Genomic DNA, 18,078 nt, shown 5'->3' on the forward strand with positions numbered 1-18,078 from the left:
TGTTGGTTTTTACAGGAGCTTCCGGCAGTGGGCAGGGTGCACAAAGACAGAAGTGCTGACTCATTGTTTGGGTTTGTGGTCGCCTTTGATGCTACCAGAAGCGATCGTGGTGTTAAAACTCAAAATCAGCTTGTTAGTAGGTGCAAGTGTATTAGAAGCAATACTGAAAGTTATAAATTTTTGGGTGGTCTATCGGTTTAGCTTTATAAAAGATAACTTTTCAGTTAGCTGATTAGCTGTTATTGAAGCTAACTTTTTGGTTAGCTGTGCCCACCACTGGCAATACCTAGCATCGTGGGCAGAGCAGAGAATCAGATGTTCAAACGAGCTATATTTGTGACACTAACAGCTAATAAGCTAAACCTAGATTTATAAATAAGAGAAACACCCCCACCTTGCGATTCACAACATTAAATTGTTACTTTTTGGCTTATCCATTGTCCGTTCATTAACGCCCCCTGTTGTGGGTCCGTGTCACGACACCCTCCCAAGACGGACCGTCAGTTCATGCGGGCAGGCGATTTGAATGTCACGTCTGTCTGACAGCACACGCGTGTCCTGTAAGCAGCATGCCCAGGACCATATGACAAGCCAACAGTGCGACAAATAAGCCACTTTCAGTCATGTATCAGCAGAAATACAGTGAAACAAACGCCGTTTGGTCAGTTATCACAGCACTTTTTTCTTTTTTTTTTTTTGAACATGTTTATCTCTGTTAATTTTAGCCATTTCATGCTCCTGTTATAAGACAGTGATTGTAGCTCAGTGATAAAGTTTCCGTCTGGTAATCAGAGCTTTTGTAAATTGCAGGTTCAAATCCTGTGGGTGTCATGTATTTTTCTTTTTTTTTACAGCAGCTGTGAGATGTGGTTACACATGCTCCAGCTGCTGGCACTGTGTTCCCGCTGCAACGGTTTTGTGCGCGCTTGTGCACAACACTGGATGTGCGGGATGAAAAAGGGTGTGGTCATTTTCTGGCTGTTTGTCCCACATAGAGATTTTGGCACATATCCCAAGTTGTTTCTTGAACAGGTGAGTTAACCTCTCCTAAATGATGTGACACGTCTCAGCTGGGTCCTCTACTAAGTCCACTATTTCACCACCAATCATAGCGAGCCACCTGACCACCCGACCCAAGTTACAACCTGCCACATCTCCACACTCAGAATAATCAAAATAACAGTGAAAACTTTGACGACAGCCTACACAACGTGTAGAAACTGAATATAAGAAACTGATCCTGATGTTTTGTTTCTTCCAGTTTTTCCTGGCAGTATGTTATTGTGCTGACAAAAAGAGCCAACTGTAGTAGGACTTGGTTTTATGTTTTGACATCACAGTAATCCCAGTTTAAGAAGTAATGCCAAGCTCTGATGTAAGAGAATAAAGGTTTTTAGCACTATATCTTATTTTTAACCAGATTTTTGTGGTCCGGCCAGTTTTTTTATTTTATATATGTATATGGAAGAAAGTTGTATTCACTTTAATAAAAAAGGAGAAAATATGTTTGTCAGATTTTTTAAATTTTGTTAATGGAGATGACTATTTTGGAGAGTAAAGTAAATAGATGTGTATTCCTTAAATGCCATCCTTGTCCTGGTACCACCGGAACTCCTCTGCATTGAGACTTGTGGTCCAGGCTGAGGAAAGATGCCATCAAAGTGACCAGCTCTCCAACCAGTTGTTGTTTGCGTTGTCCCTCTCATTCTGACAACAATTATGAAGTGGACAGCAGGTTGCTATGACAGTTGGTGAAAAGGTGAAGTGAAAATCACTTCTCTTCAGCAGCACCCTCCACCTTGACTCCAAAATCCCCAAAGTGTTTTCTGCTGCTACACAGAGTGAGCTGAGGTTCACATTAACAGATTTATCCTCTGGGGTCAGATATGTAGAATTTATGTAGCCTTTCAGCAACCAGTGAAGAAATGGATATTCAGGGTCACCACTTATTTGTAGTTGTACGTCTTCTCCCTCAATGTTTTTCATACCCTAAAACAGAAAATGGTTTTGTTTTTTAAAATTCTGATGTTTAATGAGTAATTATATCCTTAAGAATAAATCAGGGAAAATAGCACAGGGTATTGTGGATATGACAAAAGTTTGAAAGGTACCTTTGGCAGGAATTGAGCTCTCAAAAAGGTCTGAATGGCGCAAAACATTGACACCCATGGGCGTTTCCAGGCATTTTTGCAGCTGATGCTCCAAAATCTAAAAACAATCACAGCTTGTTTTAGTTGAGTAAAGTAAGTAGGAAATGTAAAAAGACCTTGCACACAAGATTTGTTTCATTTATTCATGAAACTGCTTTATTGTCATATTTTGAAATAGTTCATTGTTTAAAATAAATCTTGTGAGATTTCATAGTGGGCTCTACATAAAAGTCACAGAAAAAAAAATGATCATAAAACTGGTAGATGCGATGTTGTTGATTGTGGGTCTATGAAAACGACAAGACGTTCAGAAATCACCTACCTGCATGTGGCTGTGTCCCGTCAATTAGTTACATTATTTGAGGGAGAAGATGCTTTTCCTCAAAGCTCCATCCGATCTCCAAGGCTTCATTTTCATAAATCAGCTCGTAAATCAGGTGTTTAATCAATCGGCCCTTTCAATACGGCTTTACAAAAAAACATGATGTAACCATGCTCTGTACCACATTGCATAAAAACACATTCCGCCGCGCTCGTCTCTTTCTGAACAAGTTCTGAAGAAGAAGGATGTTCCTCTGATGCTGCAGTTTCAAAAGAAACGTGCAAAGAATAACAGCAATCTCCAGCTAACAAATCCATTGTTTATACGGGCGGGCTTCCGGGTACAACTTAATATGACATCATTTGCGTATGTCACAAATGGCAGACGTCACAACGCAAAGCATTATGGGATTGATCTACTGACTGAATCGGATGGTAATCACGGTGCATGTAAACCGGCACAGCAAGCGGATTACTTTATGGCACTTTCATGTAAACAGGACAATCTGATTCACCAATCGGATAGAATCCAGTCAGATAAGCAATAAAGTGCCCAAGTAAATGTGGCTAGTGATACTAACTTTGTCCTGTCTCCAGAGCAGACAGTGCAAGTTTCACTGTGACATCATGAACGTGTTGTGGCCAGTTGTTAAAGCTTTTCTGTCTCTCTCTCTCTCACTGTTGACCCATCAGTGCAAGCAGCTGGAGGAGGAGCGAGATGAGGCCCTCAAGAAGCTCAGCGAGTTCCAACAGGGTAAGTTTATCTCTTCTTTTCAGTTGACTCTTTGGGGCTTTTGGAGTCATGAGGTTTCATTCAAAGAAGAGGAGATTCGGGTTCCTCATCAGAAGAAATTTAGTGGCAAAACAATCCGTCGTGCATGATGTGCTCCTGAAGCTGTCCAGGGGTGAAGTTGTGCTCAGGAAAGACAGCAAATTAAATATGATTATTCAACATTCGAAAGTAGTTAAAGCTTTTATTTTGTGATCTCAGTGAAGCTGACTATCAACTTCTTTTTTAGATTTCATGTCTGGCATCAAACCTGATATTAAAAATGTAAACACAATTTAATTAAAAACCAACTGAAAAAGCTGATTTGGCTTCTTTTCTCGAAAGTATATCCAATAGGTGAGGACACCGTGTGGAACACAGAGACGAAAAAACACTAGAGTCTACATCAAACCCAGTGGTGGGCACAGTTCTGCTAATCTGCTAACCGCTAATTATCAAAGCTAAAGTTTTCATTATCGGATTAGCTTTTCAGATAGGTTTGAAAACCATCAGCGGACCAATTATCTTCCGATAAATTTTGGTCCGATCATTTTTAGATCACTAACATATTTTTACAGGTGTAGTGAATAAAGCTTTAACAGTTAAAAACATTTAAGTCTGATATCAAAGATTTTAGTGCTTACCTGTTAAATGTTTTATAGCAGATGTACAGCTCTATTCTCTGCAAACAAAGGAGAGCTGGTTTCAGGAGAAACTGCTCTATCCTCTGCAGTCAGAAGAACACTGGTCACAGAAGACAAGAAAAAAAAAAGATAATTTCTTTTGACACCATACTAACTTGCCAGCAATATCACCCAAGTCATCCAGAGGCATATGGTTTTAATTTATAGTTAAAATTATAACCAAATTAATTTCGGACATGTTATTTAAATTAACGTCACGTCTGAAGTATTATAAAGTGAAAATATCAGCTATATGTTCTAGTTTTAAAGTATTGCACTAATTTTGAAGGTTTTAGTGTGGACATACCTCTGCACTGCCAGTATTATGGGTAAGTTCACAACAGGAGAAATGCATTTGAGATGCTCTGATCAGGCTCCACTTGGACAACAGCATTAAACCCTTTGTATATTGTGCCTAAAACTCTCGTGAATATATTCTCTGGGTTTATAGACATTGTTATTGTGTTTGTTTTATGTAAAAATTAGGGCTGGGCAACGTTAACGCGCTAACGTTGCATTAATTATTGAGGTCATTATCGCCGACAATTTTGTTCCTCCCCTTAACGCTGCGTTTTTTGTTTTTTTTTTGTTTTTTTTTTAGCCTTATGACTGTTGCTTGTTGCCTTTTATTTTGAAAGCACAGTCGGGGGCGAGCTTATGCTGCTGCTTCCTGCTGATAGCTGAGTTCACACAGAAAACGACACGAGGATCGAGAAAAGTATAGGCTATGCAATGCACAACAAAACAAAATGCAGAAAGACGCCGAACTATTGAATGGACATTTTCGGTACAAAGTTCTACAGGATCAGGCCCGGATTAAAATTTTTTTTACGCATCGTTCGTCATCGGTAAAAAAAAAATCTTGAATAATCTCGAATAGCCGAACGTGTCCCAGCGGTGAACACAGCTTTTCGGTGGTTTTCATGTCAACCTATAGTCCGTAAATTATGCGGATTTTTCCGAGTTTCAGAGTCATACGGACGTACAAATAAAGTCGGATATTCAGGGTTTGGTCTGTAATAAACCATTTCTGCAGCGCGGCTCCACTTTGAAACCATGAACCATTGAAGCAATGCTTCGATCCAGTAGCTCGTTGGTTCTTTGATTCACTGCTCTTCAGAAACGGCAAGCCGCTTCTTAACCCCTCGCAAAGCCATTAAAATATCGTCAGTCACTTTTGTGTGGATTAAAGTCACTAACTGGGACTCTTGTCTTGTTGCTGTCAAGAAACGAGAATCGTCCTCTGTTCCGTTCACACAGCTCGAAACGCTGTGCGGCTGAGACAGAGTCCGGTCGGAATTAATAACTTCAAAATGAATCGCCACTTTAAATAAAATGACACCTCTTTCCAAATGTAATACAGACAAGAAACTACAATCGACTAAAACGTTTTTTTTTTTCCCTCCCAAAATGAAACGTGCTGTATTTTCTTTTCAAATTACATCTTGAAGTGAAGCACAGCAGCTCTAAGGTCAGCTCAGATATATGGAAACACATTCATGCCAATGTCTGAAAGGAAATGCTTTTGAAAAAAACTACAGATTTTGTTTATTCCTATTTATGTCCAGAGATCAAGGATTCACCATGTAGAGTTCATTATGTACAAAGTTTAAGGATCCAGTGACCAAATTCATATTTATTTACTTTAAGACTCAATAAAATGTTCAATTTCAATTCAGTTTAATCGGCTTATAAAGTGCCAAATCACAACAAAATCTAAATATACTAAAACAAACACATCACAGTTGTACACATATCAAACTGTGGTATGTGTACAATTGTGACGTATTTGTTTTAGTACATTTAGTCATGGACATGAATATTGTTATTTTGATATGAAACAGGATAACAAATGACCTTCCAGTGGTTTTATATTTGATTTCATTAGTGTGTTTCAGTTGAAATTTACATTTTCAAATTTAAGCAATGTTCATTTACATTTTCAAATAAAACTGCTTTTAAGCGGCTTTTGAATTCATTTTTGGGTTTTACATATACCATGCGATTAATCATGATTAATCACAGAAAGTCATTGAGTTAATGCAATTAAGATTTTTTATGTTTGCCCACCTCTAGTAAAAATGCCAGATGAAGCTCAGGTTGCTTCTCCATTATTTTCAATTGGAATCACTGTGAGCTGCAAACGCTTCCTGTTTACTCTTTAACATTGTGCTTATTGTCCTTTACAACACTGTTTGTTGTCTTTGTTCCAGAGTAATATATATGTAAGTTGTCTGAAATTTGGTTTGCGTTGATTAAATTCCATGCAGATTAAACGTAGCAGAAACATATTATTTATTTGGAATATTTGTTTTGGCAAGTTTTCACAGTCTCTACTGCCATTTACTGGTCAGTAGTGTTCATGGCAGTGTTTGCCATAAGTATTGAGATATCCCATTAGCCTTTGCGCGCCAGAGAGTTGTTGCAGCCTCTTGCTGCTGATGAAAAGAAATAAAAAGGTACGTTTTGGTTGTATAATGTTCATTTACAATTGTTGTCATGGATTCTCTCTGTGCTGTTTAAACCGCAGCAACTCTCTGGCGTGCAAAGGGTTATGGGTTAGGGTCTGGGTGTCTGGGTGTCTGGCACCAGTAGATGCATTGTTCTGTGGGTTTTGACCCCAGTTATATCAGACAGTTGTCTAATCACAACTTGACTTTTGGCTTTGCAAATGGCTTTTTTTGTTTATAAATCAAAACCATAAGTCAAAAACAGCTTTATTTTCCAAGTCTTCTGCCTCACAGGGGGACTGCTATATGCTGTTAAGGAATAATGATTTTTCTGTGGCAACCTGGTTTTCAGGCTCCTTTTGAGTTGAGTTTAACACCTCTCAGCTGCTTCACTGCTGCAACATATGTAACAAACCGGAGACAATACTGAAAGTTATCAGTTAGCTGTAGCTTCCAATAAATTTCTGGGCGATTTATCAGTTTAGCTTTATAAAAGATAACTTTTCAGTTAGCTGATTAGCTGTTATCGAAGCTATCCTTTTGGTTAGCTGTGCCCACCACTGATCAAACCTCTTTGCACAATATTTTTTTCCAACATCTTGGGAGAGGAGCAGTCATGAGTTTGTGACTTACTACTGTAAGGATAGCAACGCCAAGATGGACAACTCAAGTCAGCATCATCCAGATAGATCAGTGATCAGTACCCACAAGATAAAGTTATTGCCTAAACCTTCGCGTCTGATGGCTGTGGCAAATACTACAACAATCTGAAACACATGCTCCATAAAGATATTTGAACATAATACCAGCAAAGTGCATCAGGAAAAAAAAATCAAACTGTTTTTAAAAAGTGAGTCGATGTTGCAGCCTAATGGTCCAGTTACATGGCACACGACGATAGAACGATGGGACGATGGGACGAAGGGAAAAAAGTTTTAAAAAGTCACAATTCGTTGAGAAAAGGTGGACGAACGAGCTTATCACTGAACAGCCTGCGAAGCAAGAGCGCAAAAGGGACGAAAGAGGAACTAAACAAAACTGAATCTAACGATCTCGACGCTTTAAACGAAACGCACCTGGAGCTACAGCTGAAGCAGTGTGTGTCTGCACCTCTGAGTTCCGGGACTCGGTGCTGAGATGCAGCTCATAGTGCCTGAGTCCTGAGAAACTGCAAACAGAAGCTGTGGAGATCGGCATCAGAATCCTCACTGTCTGTCGACACGCTGCATGCTCCATCTTGCTCCAATTTAAAAAAAAAAAAACTCTGTTGTGCCGTGGTCACTGCTGTATCACGTTACTAAGCCATATATATTGATTTATAACAGAAAACTGTCAAAACAGGGAATAAATATAAGTGTAAAGATGATTGAATATATCAGAGCAGTAAATTGATCAGTGCATGTGAACACTGCGCATTGACTCAATGTGCAGTTATTTCCACCAGCTGCAGCTGATCCACAATGTGAATTCTGCCTTCCAGAACAGCTCTTTATATAATCATTTGAATTATCTACCTGTTGCCACATGTACCTAAGGGCTGGATTGTCATTCCTACACTCATATTGCTATATTTAATAAAAAATAATAAGCGCACGCAGGAGCTGCCGCTTCGTTCAAGTACCGTCGGAAATTACTTTTTTGTTGTTTCAAATTCAGCAGTTGCTTGTGGCAAAATAATTAAGTGTATCCACACAATAGATTAATTCTGTCTTATATAAGGTACCTGAGCCCATTGAAGCTGACCCCCCACCCAGATTAAAAAAATCCAAGCAAGCAGGCTGAGTTTGCCCTGTAATTTCCGACAGTACATGAACGCAGCAGCAGCAGCGCTCACAAACCGGCTTCTGCACTGTGTGAAAACATTCAGCTGGTCGAACGAAGTCAAACTAAACAATAACGTTGCAAAACTAAGCAAATGATTAAAAAACATCAAGAACGACAGCAAAATGAACCACAGAAGAATGGAGGTTTTCGTTGCCCTTCGTTCAAATTTCTTTTACAGTTTTTTTTTTTTTTTTTTTTACTAGTTTCGGAGGTGCTGCAGCTTATACTCCGGTGCAACTTTTACACTGAAAATCACACATTTGTTTTTACTAATAATTAGAATGACTATTTATGTAGGACTTTCACAGGGATCATAGCACTTAACAAAATAAACTCTAATAATAAAAGAATAAATGCCAGTAATAAAATGTACACTTCAACAATTTATAAAAATCCCAAATTAAAGAGCTGATAATTGGGGAAAAAGGTGCCACTTATGCTCCAGTGCACTTTTGTGCGATTTATGTTAATGTTTTTCCTCTTCAAGAGGAATTTCTTTTAACAGGTGTGACTTACACTCCGATGTGACTTATACTCCGGAAAATATGTTAAGTGTATATGTAAGTATGTATTAGGGGTGGGAGAAAAAAAAATGTTTCTGAGATGCATCATTTTGTGAACGTAGATGATTTTGAATTGATTCACAAATGTCAATAATCAATTTTATGCACATGAATTGTGAGTGTAGGAGCACGGCTGCTCGCCACCGTTAAACACTTTTTATACTCATTATGTAAAACTGTATTTCTACTTTTAGTCGAGCCATTTTTTGAACCAGTAAAGTACTTTTTAAGTACATTTGCCATACAACTTTGTTATAGCCTGTGCAACTGCAGCGTGCTTGCTGCAGAACCAGAGATAATCTAACTGTTTTGGGACAATATGTGACACATCACAGGACAAGAAGTGTTTAGTGACAATTTCTGGCTATATCTGAACACAGTTTTTAACTTCAACATTTAAAAACAAACTATACAGATACTTGACAGAGTGTTTGTTTTAAAAATCTTAGCTTTTATTATCACCCATTACCCTCTTTAAGCATGTTGACGGTTCGGCTGAAGTCTTCACTGAAAGCAGACTCATTCTGTTGGTTCCTAAAGGACAAACAATAGACCAAATATATTATTTGCAGAGTATTATGGCTGAGCACCTAAAATGATCTCCAATAGTATTTTTCATTCATATGCATTGTGCAATGCCTTGTGTAGGAGTGCACATGCGTGCAGTTTGTCATGCTGAAGCTAAAGTGGAATGAGTGCGATGAGAATACATGTTTTCTGCAGTTTGGAGTGTCAGCAAATCAGCATTTGCCACAAGGTTTCACCATTATCACATTGCACACTTATGTTTCAGTTATTCTGAGACAAGCACAAAGTGCATTACGGCAGCACAGCCAGTGTGCACATGTGTCACGATGACGTGCACATAAAGGCAGGAAGAATCTGTAGATGTGAGTCTGGAGTCTGACTTTTTATTTTGCTGGAGTTGAAATATGCCAAACACATCTGTCTGAATCCACACTTACGCAGCCGGTTTTAACAGGTGGTGGTTGGGGTGGGGGTCGGGGGGACAGCCAGCTGCTGTTAGAGAATGGATTAGAAATATATTCATTATAGATCATTACAAGCACTTTGACTTGAAAGTACCAAGATTAAAAAATAATCCTGATAAAATAAATCCTGTATAGAAAAGAAATGCATCAAAATGCATCAATAATTGTTTTATAATCAATTTGCAGCCCTCTGAATTGTAATGGAATCAAATCATGAGGTGCCTGAAGATTCCCACTCATATATATATATATATATATATATATACGAGGTCTATTAGAAAAGTATCCGACCTTATTATTTTTTTCAAAAACCATATGGATTTGAATCACGTGTGATTACATCAGACATGCTTGAACCCTCGTGGGCATGCGAGAGTTTTTTCACGCCTGTCGGTTACGTCATTCGCCTGTGGGCAGTCTTTGAGTGAGGAGTCGCCCACCCTCTCGTCGATTTTTTCATTGTTTAGGAATGGCTCAGAGACTGCTGCTTTGTTTGATCAAAATTTTTTCAAAACTGTAAGGCACAACTGAGTGGACACCATTCGATAAATTCAGCTGGTTTTCGTTGAAAATTTTAACGGCTGATGAGAGTTTTTGGTCTGGTAGTGTCGCTTTAAGGACGACCCACGGCGCCTGACGGCGATCTGCGCTCTGAGGCGGCGTCATCTCGCTGTTTCAAGTTGAAAACTTTCACATTTCAGGCTCTGTTCACCCAGTAAGTCATCAGAGAACAGAGAACCTTCAGAAGAAGTCGGCATGAGGAGTTTATGCGGACATTCCACTGTTAAAGGTCATTTTGTAATGAAAGAACGTGCGGGCAGAGTCACATGTCGGGCCGCACCCGACCGCGGGGGGTCGCGACAGGAAAAACACCTCCGTTGGAAACCTTAACGGACAAGTTGGAACATGCCCAACTGTTAAACAATTTCTCAGTTACTCACTTGTTGAAAGCCATCAAAAGCCGCCTGAATTTTACAAATGGTTTTCAACACGGAGGTGTTTTATCTGTCGCGGCGCACACAGATTTGTGGCGTCGTCACGGAAACGACTCGGCGAATTTGCGCGCACGTTCTTTCATTACAAAATGACCTTTAACAGTGGAATGTCCGCATAAACTCCTCATGCCGGCCTCTTCTGAATCTTCTCTGTTCTCTCACGACGTCCTGGGTCAACAGAGCCTTAAATTAGGATGATTTCAGCTCGAAACTGCCAGACGACGTCGCCTGGGAGCGCTGCGCGACGTCCCACTCTCTGTGGGAAGTCCTTAAAGCGACAGAAACACCCCATAATCTCTCATCAGCCGTTAAACTTTTCACCGAAAACCAGCTGAATTTCTCAAATAGTGTCCACTCGGATATCCCTCAGAGGTCCTGAAAAAAGTTTGATAAAGCAACGCGCGCCGTCTCGAGCAGCGTCTCAAACAAAGGAATTCAGCCGAGAGGGCTGGACCAGTGCTCACTCAAAGCCTGCCCACAGGGAAATGACGTCACCGACACGCGTGAAAAAACTCACGCATGCGCACGAGGGTTCAAGCATGATTGGTGTAGCATGTCATTCAAATCCATATAGTTTTTTTTTTTTTTATAAAACTGCCGGTTAGTTTTATAAGATACCTCGTATATGTGTGTGTGTTTGTGTTTTTGTCAGTCTCTTGACAGTGCGGCCTTTGTGGCTCGTCTTTCTTCCTAGCTATCTACACACATAGATAAAGTTGTTGGTACCTCTGTATTTTAGTATGTGCACATTTTAATATATGGTCAGAAATATATGCAAACAAAGCAGTTTTGTTTATTCAGAATACTTTTAGAAATGCCCAATGTCTTGGTGGCTTCCCTCACTAGTCTCCTTCTTGCGCGACCACTCAGTTTTTAAGAACTGCCTCCTCCAGACAGATTTACCATATCATTCAAGGCACATACTGAAATCACCTTTTTATTGAATTGCTGGAAGTGAAAAAGTCAGTTGTTTGTAATAGGTTAATTTATTATTTAATAATCTTTTTCAAGTCAAAAATTTAACTTTTCAATTTCAATTCAATTTATTAAATTTATATAGCACCAAATCACAACAAAGTTGCCTCAATGTGCTTCACACAAGTAAGGTCTAACCTTACCAACCTTTTCAATTAGATTAACATAATGTCTTGTTTTAAAAGCTTTTTTTCTATCAGAACAACTGAAATATAAGCTCCTCCTGCACTGGCAGGAAAAATAGATCTCCCAGCCTAATGGGCCTTTCACACTGGAGGCGTCAGACGCGTCAGAGGCGTCATGAATCGGTCTAAAAAGCATTATTTTCAATGAGACGCGTTGCTTTTTATGTGCGTTTACACATAATGACGACAAGTCACAAATGCCACAAAGTACACACTCTTGGCCGCTGATCACGAATGTGATGATTCGGGGCAGAGGCGTCAGGTGTCCTCAGGAACTGTTGCAAGCTGTTACCACGCGTTACGATTAATGGCACATGTTGCTGGAGAATTATCAGGAACCATTACGCACGGTCAAGAATAATGTTCCGCGTTGTTGGGCGCTATTACGTGTAACAGCACAACGTTAAGTTCTGTCACATTGTAAATGAGGTGAATTGTCTCCACACTAACACCCATATTCATCCAACCGTTGCTAGATCGCTCCAGTTTTTCAAAAGAACTTTGTGACTGCATGCGTAGTTGGGCTCTGTGCCATGGAGTGGGGCAGAGAGGAGGAGACAGACAGAGCCAGATGTGTGGCTTCATGCGGCTCTCGTTTCGCCCGTTTTCCCAAACATCAGGCAAATGCAGCAAGTGGAACACCTGCAGGAGCGCGCTGAAGAGCACTGAAATGAGACTTTTAGCCGACTTGGTGTCAGCAATCAAACTGAATGCGGTGCAGCAGGGTTTAGTTGTGGGCACGCTTCTTCCTCCACCGGACTGGAGGAGGTACAGAGATGTCTGGCTGCACGTGAGTCTCCTCTCCCTCCTCTGGTTCCTCTGGCTCAGACTCGTTCTCCCGCTCATCGGTTACAACAGCAGGTGGAACACCTGCAGGACCGTCCTGAGGAGCTTCAGCAGGAACTGTGGAACGACACTTGGCCGACTTCACGTCACTGTTCCTCTTCGGCATACTGCATCAAACTGAACGCTGTGGAGCCGAGTTTAATTGTGCGCACGTAACAGAAAACTGATTCGTCGTGGCGCAGTGAGATGTGACGCCGCGTTACAAGTCGTGTCAAAACTTGACAGTTTCCGTGTCACTTCGTAATAACGCGTGACAGTTTGGGCTCCAAGAACCATCACAGGAACCACTACAAAAGCTGTTACGTTCTAATCCTCAACAATTGTTCCAATACCAAAAAACAAGTCACCTAAAGAACCGAACGATTACAGGCCTATAGCACTAACATCTCTTGTTATGAAGACTTTTGAGAAAATTGTGAAAGAGGAGCTTTTAAGACAAACACAGGAAGTGTTAGACCCACTCCAGTTCGCATACAGATCTGGAAGGGGCGTGGATGATGCGATCTCCACTCTACTTAATCTGGCTTTGCAGCATCTTGAAGGTGCAAATACCTTTATTCGGATGTTGTTTATTGATTTCTCCTCTGTTTTTAACTGCATACAACCACATGTATTGGCAGAGCGATTAAGAGACATGAACATTGATGTTGGCCTAATTTTATGGATTATTGACTTTTTAACAAACAGATCGCAGAGAGTCAGAGTTAATGAAACTCTCTCCGATGCTGTTGTATCATCCACTGGAGTCCCTCAGGGCTGCATTTTATCTCCTTTGTTGTTTGTTCTTTATACTAATCTCTGTCAAAGCCAACATGATAATCATCACATCATAAAATATGCAGATGATTCAGTTATCCTGTCCCTTCTGCACAGTGATGACTCCACAGATCATAGCTTGGTCTTGCTGGACTTTTTAGAGTGGTGCCATTCATCCTCTCTATATATAAATGTGGACAAAACTAAAGAAATGCACATTGATTTCAGGAAAACACCGCCTGTTCTGAATCAAATGTCCATTGATGGGAAGTCCATAGATGTTGTTGAGAATTATAAGTATCTGGGCACGCAAATTGACAATAAATTATCTTTTGAATTGCAGGTTAATGCAGTGTGCAGTAAGGCGCATCAAAGAATGCACTTTCTGCGAAAACTTAGGAATTACAACGTAGATGGTGTCTTCATGAAAATGTTCTACAGTTGCTTTGTGGAGTCTGTGTTAAGGAATGTGGTAAAATTATGGGAACTCAGTGCACGGACATCATGGACCTTTTTAAAACAAGCATTGTGTCAAAAGCCAAGAAAATTATGGCAGATTCTGCACACCCTCTGCACTCACAATTTAAGTTTCTGCCCTCAGGCAGACGCCTGGTAATGCCGAGATGCAGAACCAACAGACTAAAAAACTCTTTTATTCCCACAGCCATTGCTCTCCTAAATAACACCTAAGGACTCATTGTTGTACTTAAGTCTACACTGACTTGCACCTTATTCTTCTTGGTTTTTGTTTTGTATATTTATTCTGCTGTGTTTTTATGAACTTGTATGATGTGGTTTTATGAATGCAATTTTTGCTGCTGACTGCACCTGAATTGCCCCCATGGGGACTAAATAAACGATCAAATCAAATCAAAATCAAATCAAATTAAGGATCACTACTTATCAAGACGGATCAGTACGCTCAGTTGCGACCTCCACGACGTGAGACGAAATGAGGGTGGTGAAGATTTTTTGACAGGCAAAAACATGCTCCACGAATATCAAGAATATCACGCACCAACACGCACTGTTAAGAAACCTATTCAGATGTGTTAAGTCACCTTAAGAATGTCAGGAATGTGTCACGAATGACAGAAAAATGACATTCGTAACGCATCTTGCTTATGTGTAAATGCACCATTAGAGGCTCAGAAGCATTGCGTCAAAAGCCGAGCTAAAGCGACACTTCTGACGGGGAGCACGCATTGCCGCTTGTCGACAGGCTGACGCGGTCAAAGTTCAACCCAGTCCAACTTTGGACGCTCTGAGCTGTGACGTAGCTTCACGCTGTCCAGTAGGAACGACGCGTCGGGCCAAAACATGGAAGACTAGTGGCAGAAACCACTGATCTGTAAAAAACCGAAACGTGCCACAGGACTGCTCATTTATAGAGCAGTTTTCTGAAGAAAAACTCTTGCAAATGTTTTTTTTACCTCAAAATTTCTGATTACTGTTCAAAAAAAGTTTAGAACACTTGTAATTAAAATAGCTAAATAAATAAATAAAAGGTTCTTTAGAAACCTTTCTTCATCTGTAAATTAAAACCACCTGTAACCTTGGAGATTTATTTTTAGACAAATAAAATAACATGGAAATTTGTACATTTTTTTTAAGTCTGGTAGATTATTCATATCTCATTTCAACCAGAAAAACAGAAACTGTAAATAAATACAAATGTTTATTATAAATGCAACAGGAGATAATATAAGAATGACTGCAGTGTGATTGTAAAGTAGGATTTCTGTGACATAAACCTCATGGTTAATTTTTTTTTAATTTAGTCATTTCAACTTGTAATTTCATCAAAATTTGTGATTGCCTTTAATGTTGTGATCAGGACAGAGTCATTTCTAAAATATGAAGTTGCTGTTATAGTTGCTGTTATAAATATAGTTGCTGTTTAAAGAGCCTTTTATTTAGAAGCAGGTGATGTTATGCTGGATTCTCGGGACCAGATAAAGGTCTCTTCTGCAGCTTTGACCTCTGCTGTTGTTGTTGAAGACACTTTTCTCCTATTTTGAGGAGCAGAGATGTTTTCTTCTGACTGGACTTCATGGTGTTCAGCTCATCATTGGAGGTTTTTGAAGTGCATCTGTACTTAGGTTGTCTGCACAGCAAATGTTCCTGATTGGGACAAATGAAAAATATTTCTTAAAATATAAAGAAACACTAAAGTATATATATATATATATATATATATATATATATATATATATATATATATATATATATATATATCGGGAAAAAACTACAGAAAAAAACACCTGAAAAAAACAGTTATTTAAAGTTGAGCTTTTATGGTCTCCGAAAAAAGCTGTAGCTTTATTTGGTAAAAATAAAAAATAAAAATAAATAAAAAACTGAACCGTTTACAAATTAAAGTGTTCACTCAGATCAACTGTGCTAAAAGGCTAAGCTAACGCTAGCTGGTCATTAAACCTTTCCAGCAATGCAGTAAATGTCACGTTTTTTTTTTTACATTATTCTCACCTCGATAAAGCTGCAGAACTAAACTCCGTTGGGCAAACTGGGACTTCGCATATATCCAAAAAGTGGGAGATTTTGGACTGAGTGGGTTTGCTCCATCCCCCCGGCTGCCTGCCTCGTTCTGCCCAGTGATGATGCCTGAAGGCCGGCTTCTCCATGCGGGTCAGCCCACTGTCACGGTTTGAACGATATCCCACCAAGTCATCAGTCCTCCCTCCGTCGGCGTCACTCCGAAAAGTAGCTGAAAAAAAGCTTCTCCCAGCAGGGTGATGGGAGAATTGTTCTACTGCTGTTTTTTAAAGCTTTTTTGTGGTTCAGGTGACGCAAATTCAACATGGCGATCGCTCAGCTTCTTTCAGGTTGTGGAAGCAGACAGAGTGGGATGTAGCAATCTCCGCCCCCTTGCCGCTTTTGAAGTGAAGTGTCTGATGTCACGACGCGTTGGGAAGCTTTGATACATCGCGCTGACGCCTCCGATGTGAAAGGCCCTTAAATGTTTGCCCAGGCAGCTTTCTTATTCAAACTGGTCCCTGACTGCTCCCACTCAACACGTCTGGGCACGTCCAACAGAAGCTTTTGGCTGCTGTACCGTGTGACCCGGAGATTGGCCTTTCAAACAATGACACAAAAATGTTTTGATTCAAACTTTATTAATGAGTGCAGAAACACAACGCACACAATGAATGCCATTGCTGTAGACTAGAGTTGGTGTGCCTAGCCAGTTGATTACCATCGACCCAGTCGCATTGATCGCGGGCTGAGTTCCAGTTGATCGCATGGAAAAAAAAGAAATCTGGATGTGTCTAAACACGCTGTTGTCATCTGCATACTGGAACTTCATGAGGCTGCGTGTCGATATTCTGTGCTTACTTTTACTTTTGCCATCCATTCTGTAGATGATTTTGATGCCTGGTGATACGTCATGCTTGATGATGTGAAGAATGGTCCTGATGAAGATGGTAAACAGAGTGGGCACGATGATGCAAACCTTACTTCACTCCTGACATCACTTTGAATGCCTCGGTTGATCGTGACTGTGGCAACCCTGTCATCATAGAGGAGTCGCAGAATTCAAAATGAAATTTTCCAGACACAGTCGAAGGCCTTCGAGAAGTCAATGAAAGCCATGTACAACCCTAATTCCAGTGAAGTTGGGACGTTGTGTGAAATGTATATAAAAACAGAATACAATGATTTGCAAATCTTCTTCAATGTATATTCACTTGAATACACCACAAAGTCAAAATATTTGTTTTTGTGCAAATATCTGCCCATTTTGAAATAGATGCCTGCAACACATTTCAAAAAAGCTGGGGCAGGGGCAACAAAAGACTTGGAAAGTTGATGAATGCTCAAAGAACACCTGTTTGGAACATTCCACAGGTGAACATGTTAATTGGAAACAGGTGAGTGTCATGATTGGGTATAAAAGGAGCATCCCCAAAAGGCTCAGCCATTCACAAGCCAAGATGGGGCGAGGATCACCACTTTGTGAACAACTGTGTGAAAAAATAGTCCAACAGTTTAAGAACAATTTTTTTGAATTTTCAATTGCAAGGAATTTAGGGATTCCATCATCTACAGTCCATAATATAATCAGAAGATTCAGAGAATCTGGAGAACTTTGTACACGTAAGCGACAAGGCCGAAAACCAACACTGAATGCCTGTGACCTTCGATCCCTCAGGTGGCACTGCATTAAAAACAGACATTGTGTAAAGGATCTTACTGCGTGGGCTCGGGAACACTTCAGAAAAACATTTTCAGTTAACACAGTTCGTCGCTGCATCTACAATTGCAAGTTAAAACTCTACCATGGAGAGCGAAAGCCATACATCAACAACATACAGAAGCGCCACTGCCTTCTCTGGGCCCGAGCTCATTTGAAATGGACAGACGCAAAGTGGAAAAGTGTGCTTTGGTCTATTGAGTCCACCTTTCAAATTGTTTTTGGAAATCATGGATGTCGTGTCCTCCAGACAAAAGAGGAAAAAGACCATCCAGATTGTTACCAGCGCAACGTTCAAAATTCAGCATCTGTGATGGTATTTGGCGTGTGTTAGTGCCCATGGCATGGGCAGC

The 18,078-nt window shown here is 40.1% G+C and overlaps 1 protein-coding gene across 1 annotated transcript in view; it reads left to right on the plus strand.

The window, feature by feature from the left end:
* Positions 1 to 18,078, plus strand: part of shtn1 (shootin 1) — a 244,496-nt gene that overhangs the window by 24,332 nt on the left and 202,086 nt on the right. Inside the window, exon 3 of the mRNA XM_034184229.1 lies at positions 3,165 to 3,225. Within this exon, the coding sequence (XP_034040120.1) occupies positions 3,165 to 3,225 (61 nt within the window). The remainder of the gene's footprint in view (positions 1 to 3,164; positions 3,226 to 18,078) is intronic.

Source organism: Thalassophryne amazonica, chromosome 13 (assembly GCF_902500255.1).
Source record: "Thalassophryne amazonica chromosome 13, fThaAma1.1, whole genome shotgun sequence".
NCBI lineage: Eukaryota > Metazoa > Chordata > Actinopteri > Batrachoidiformes > Batrachoididae > Thalassophryne > Thalassophryne amazonica.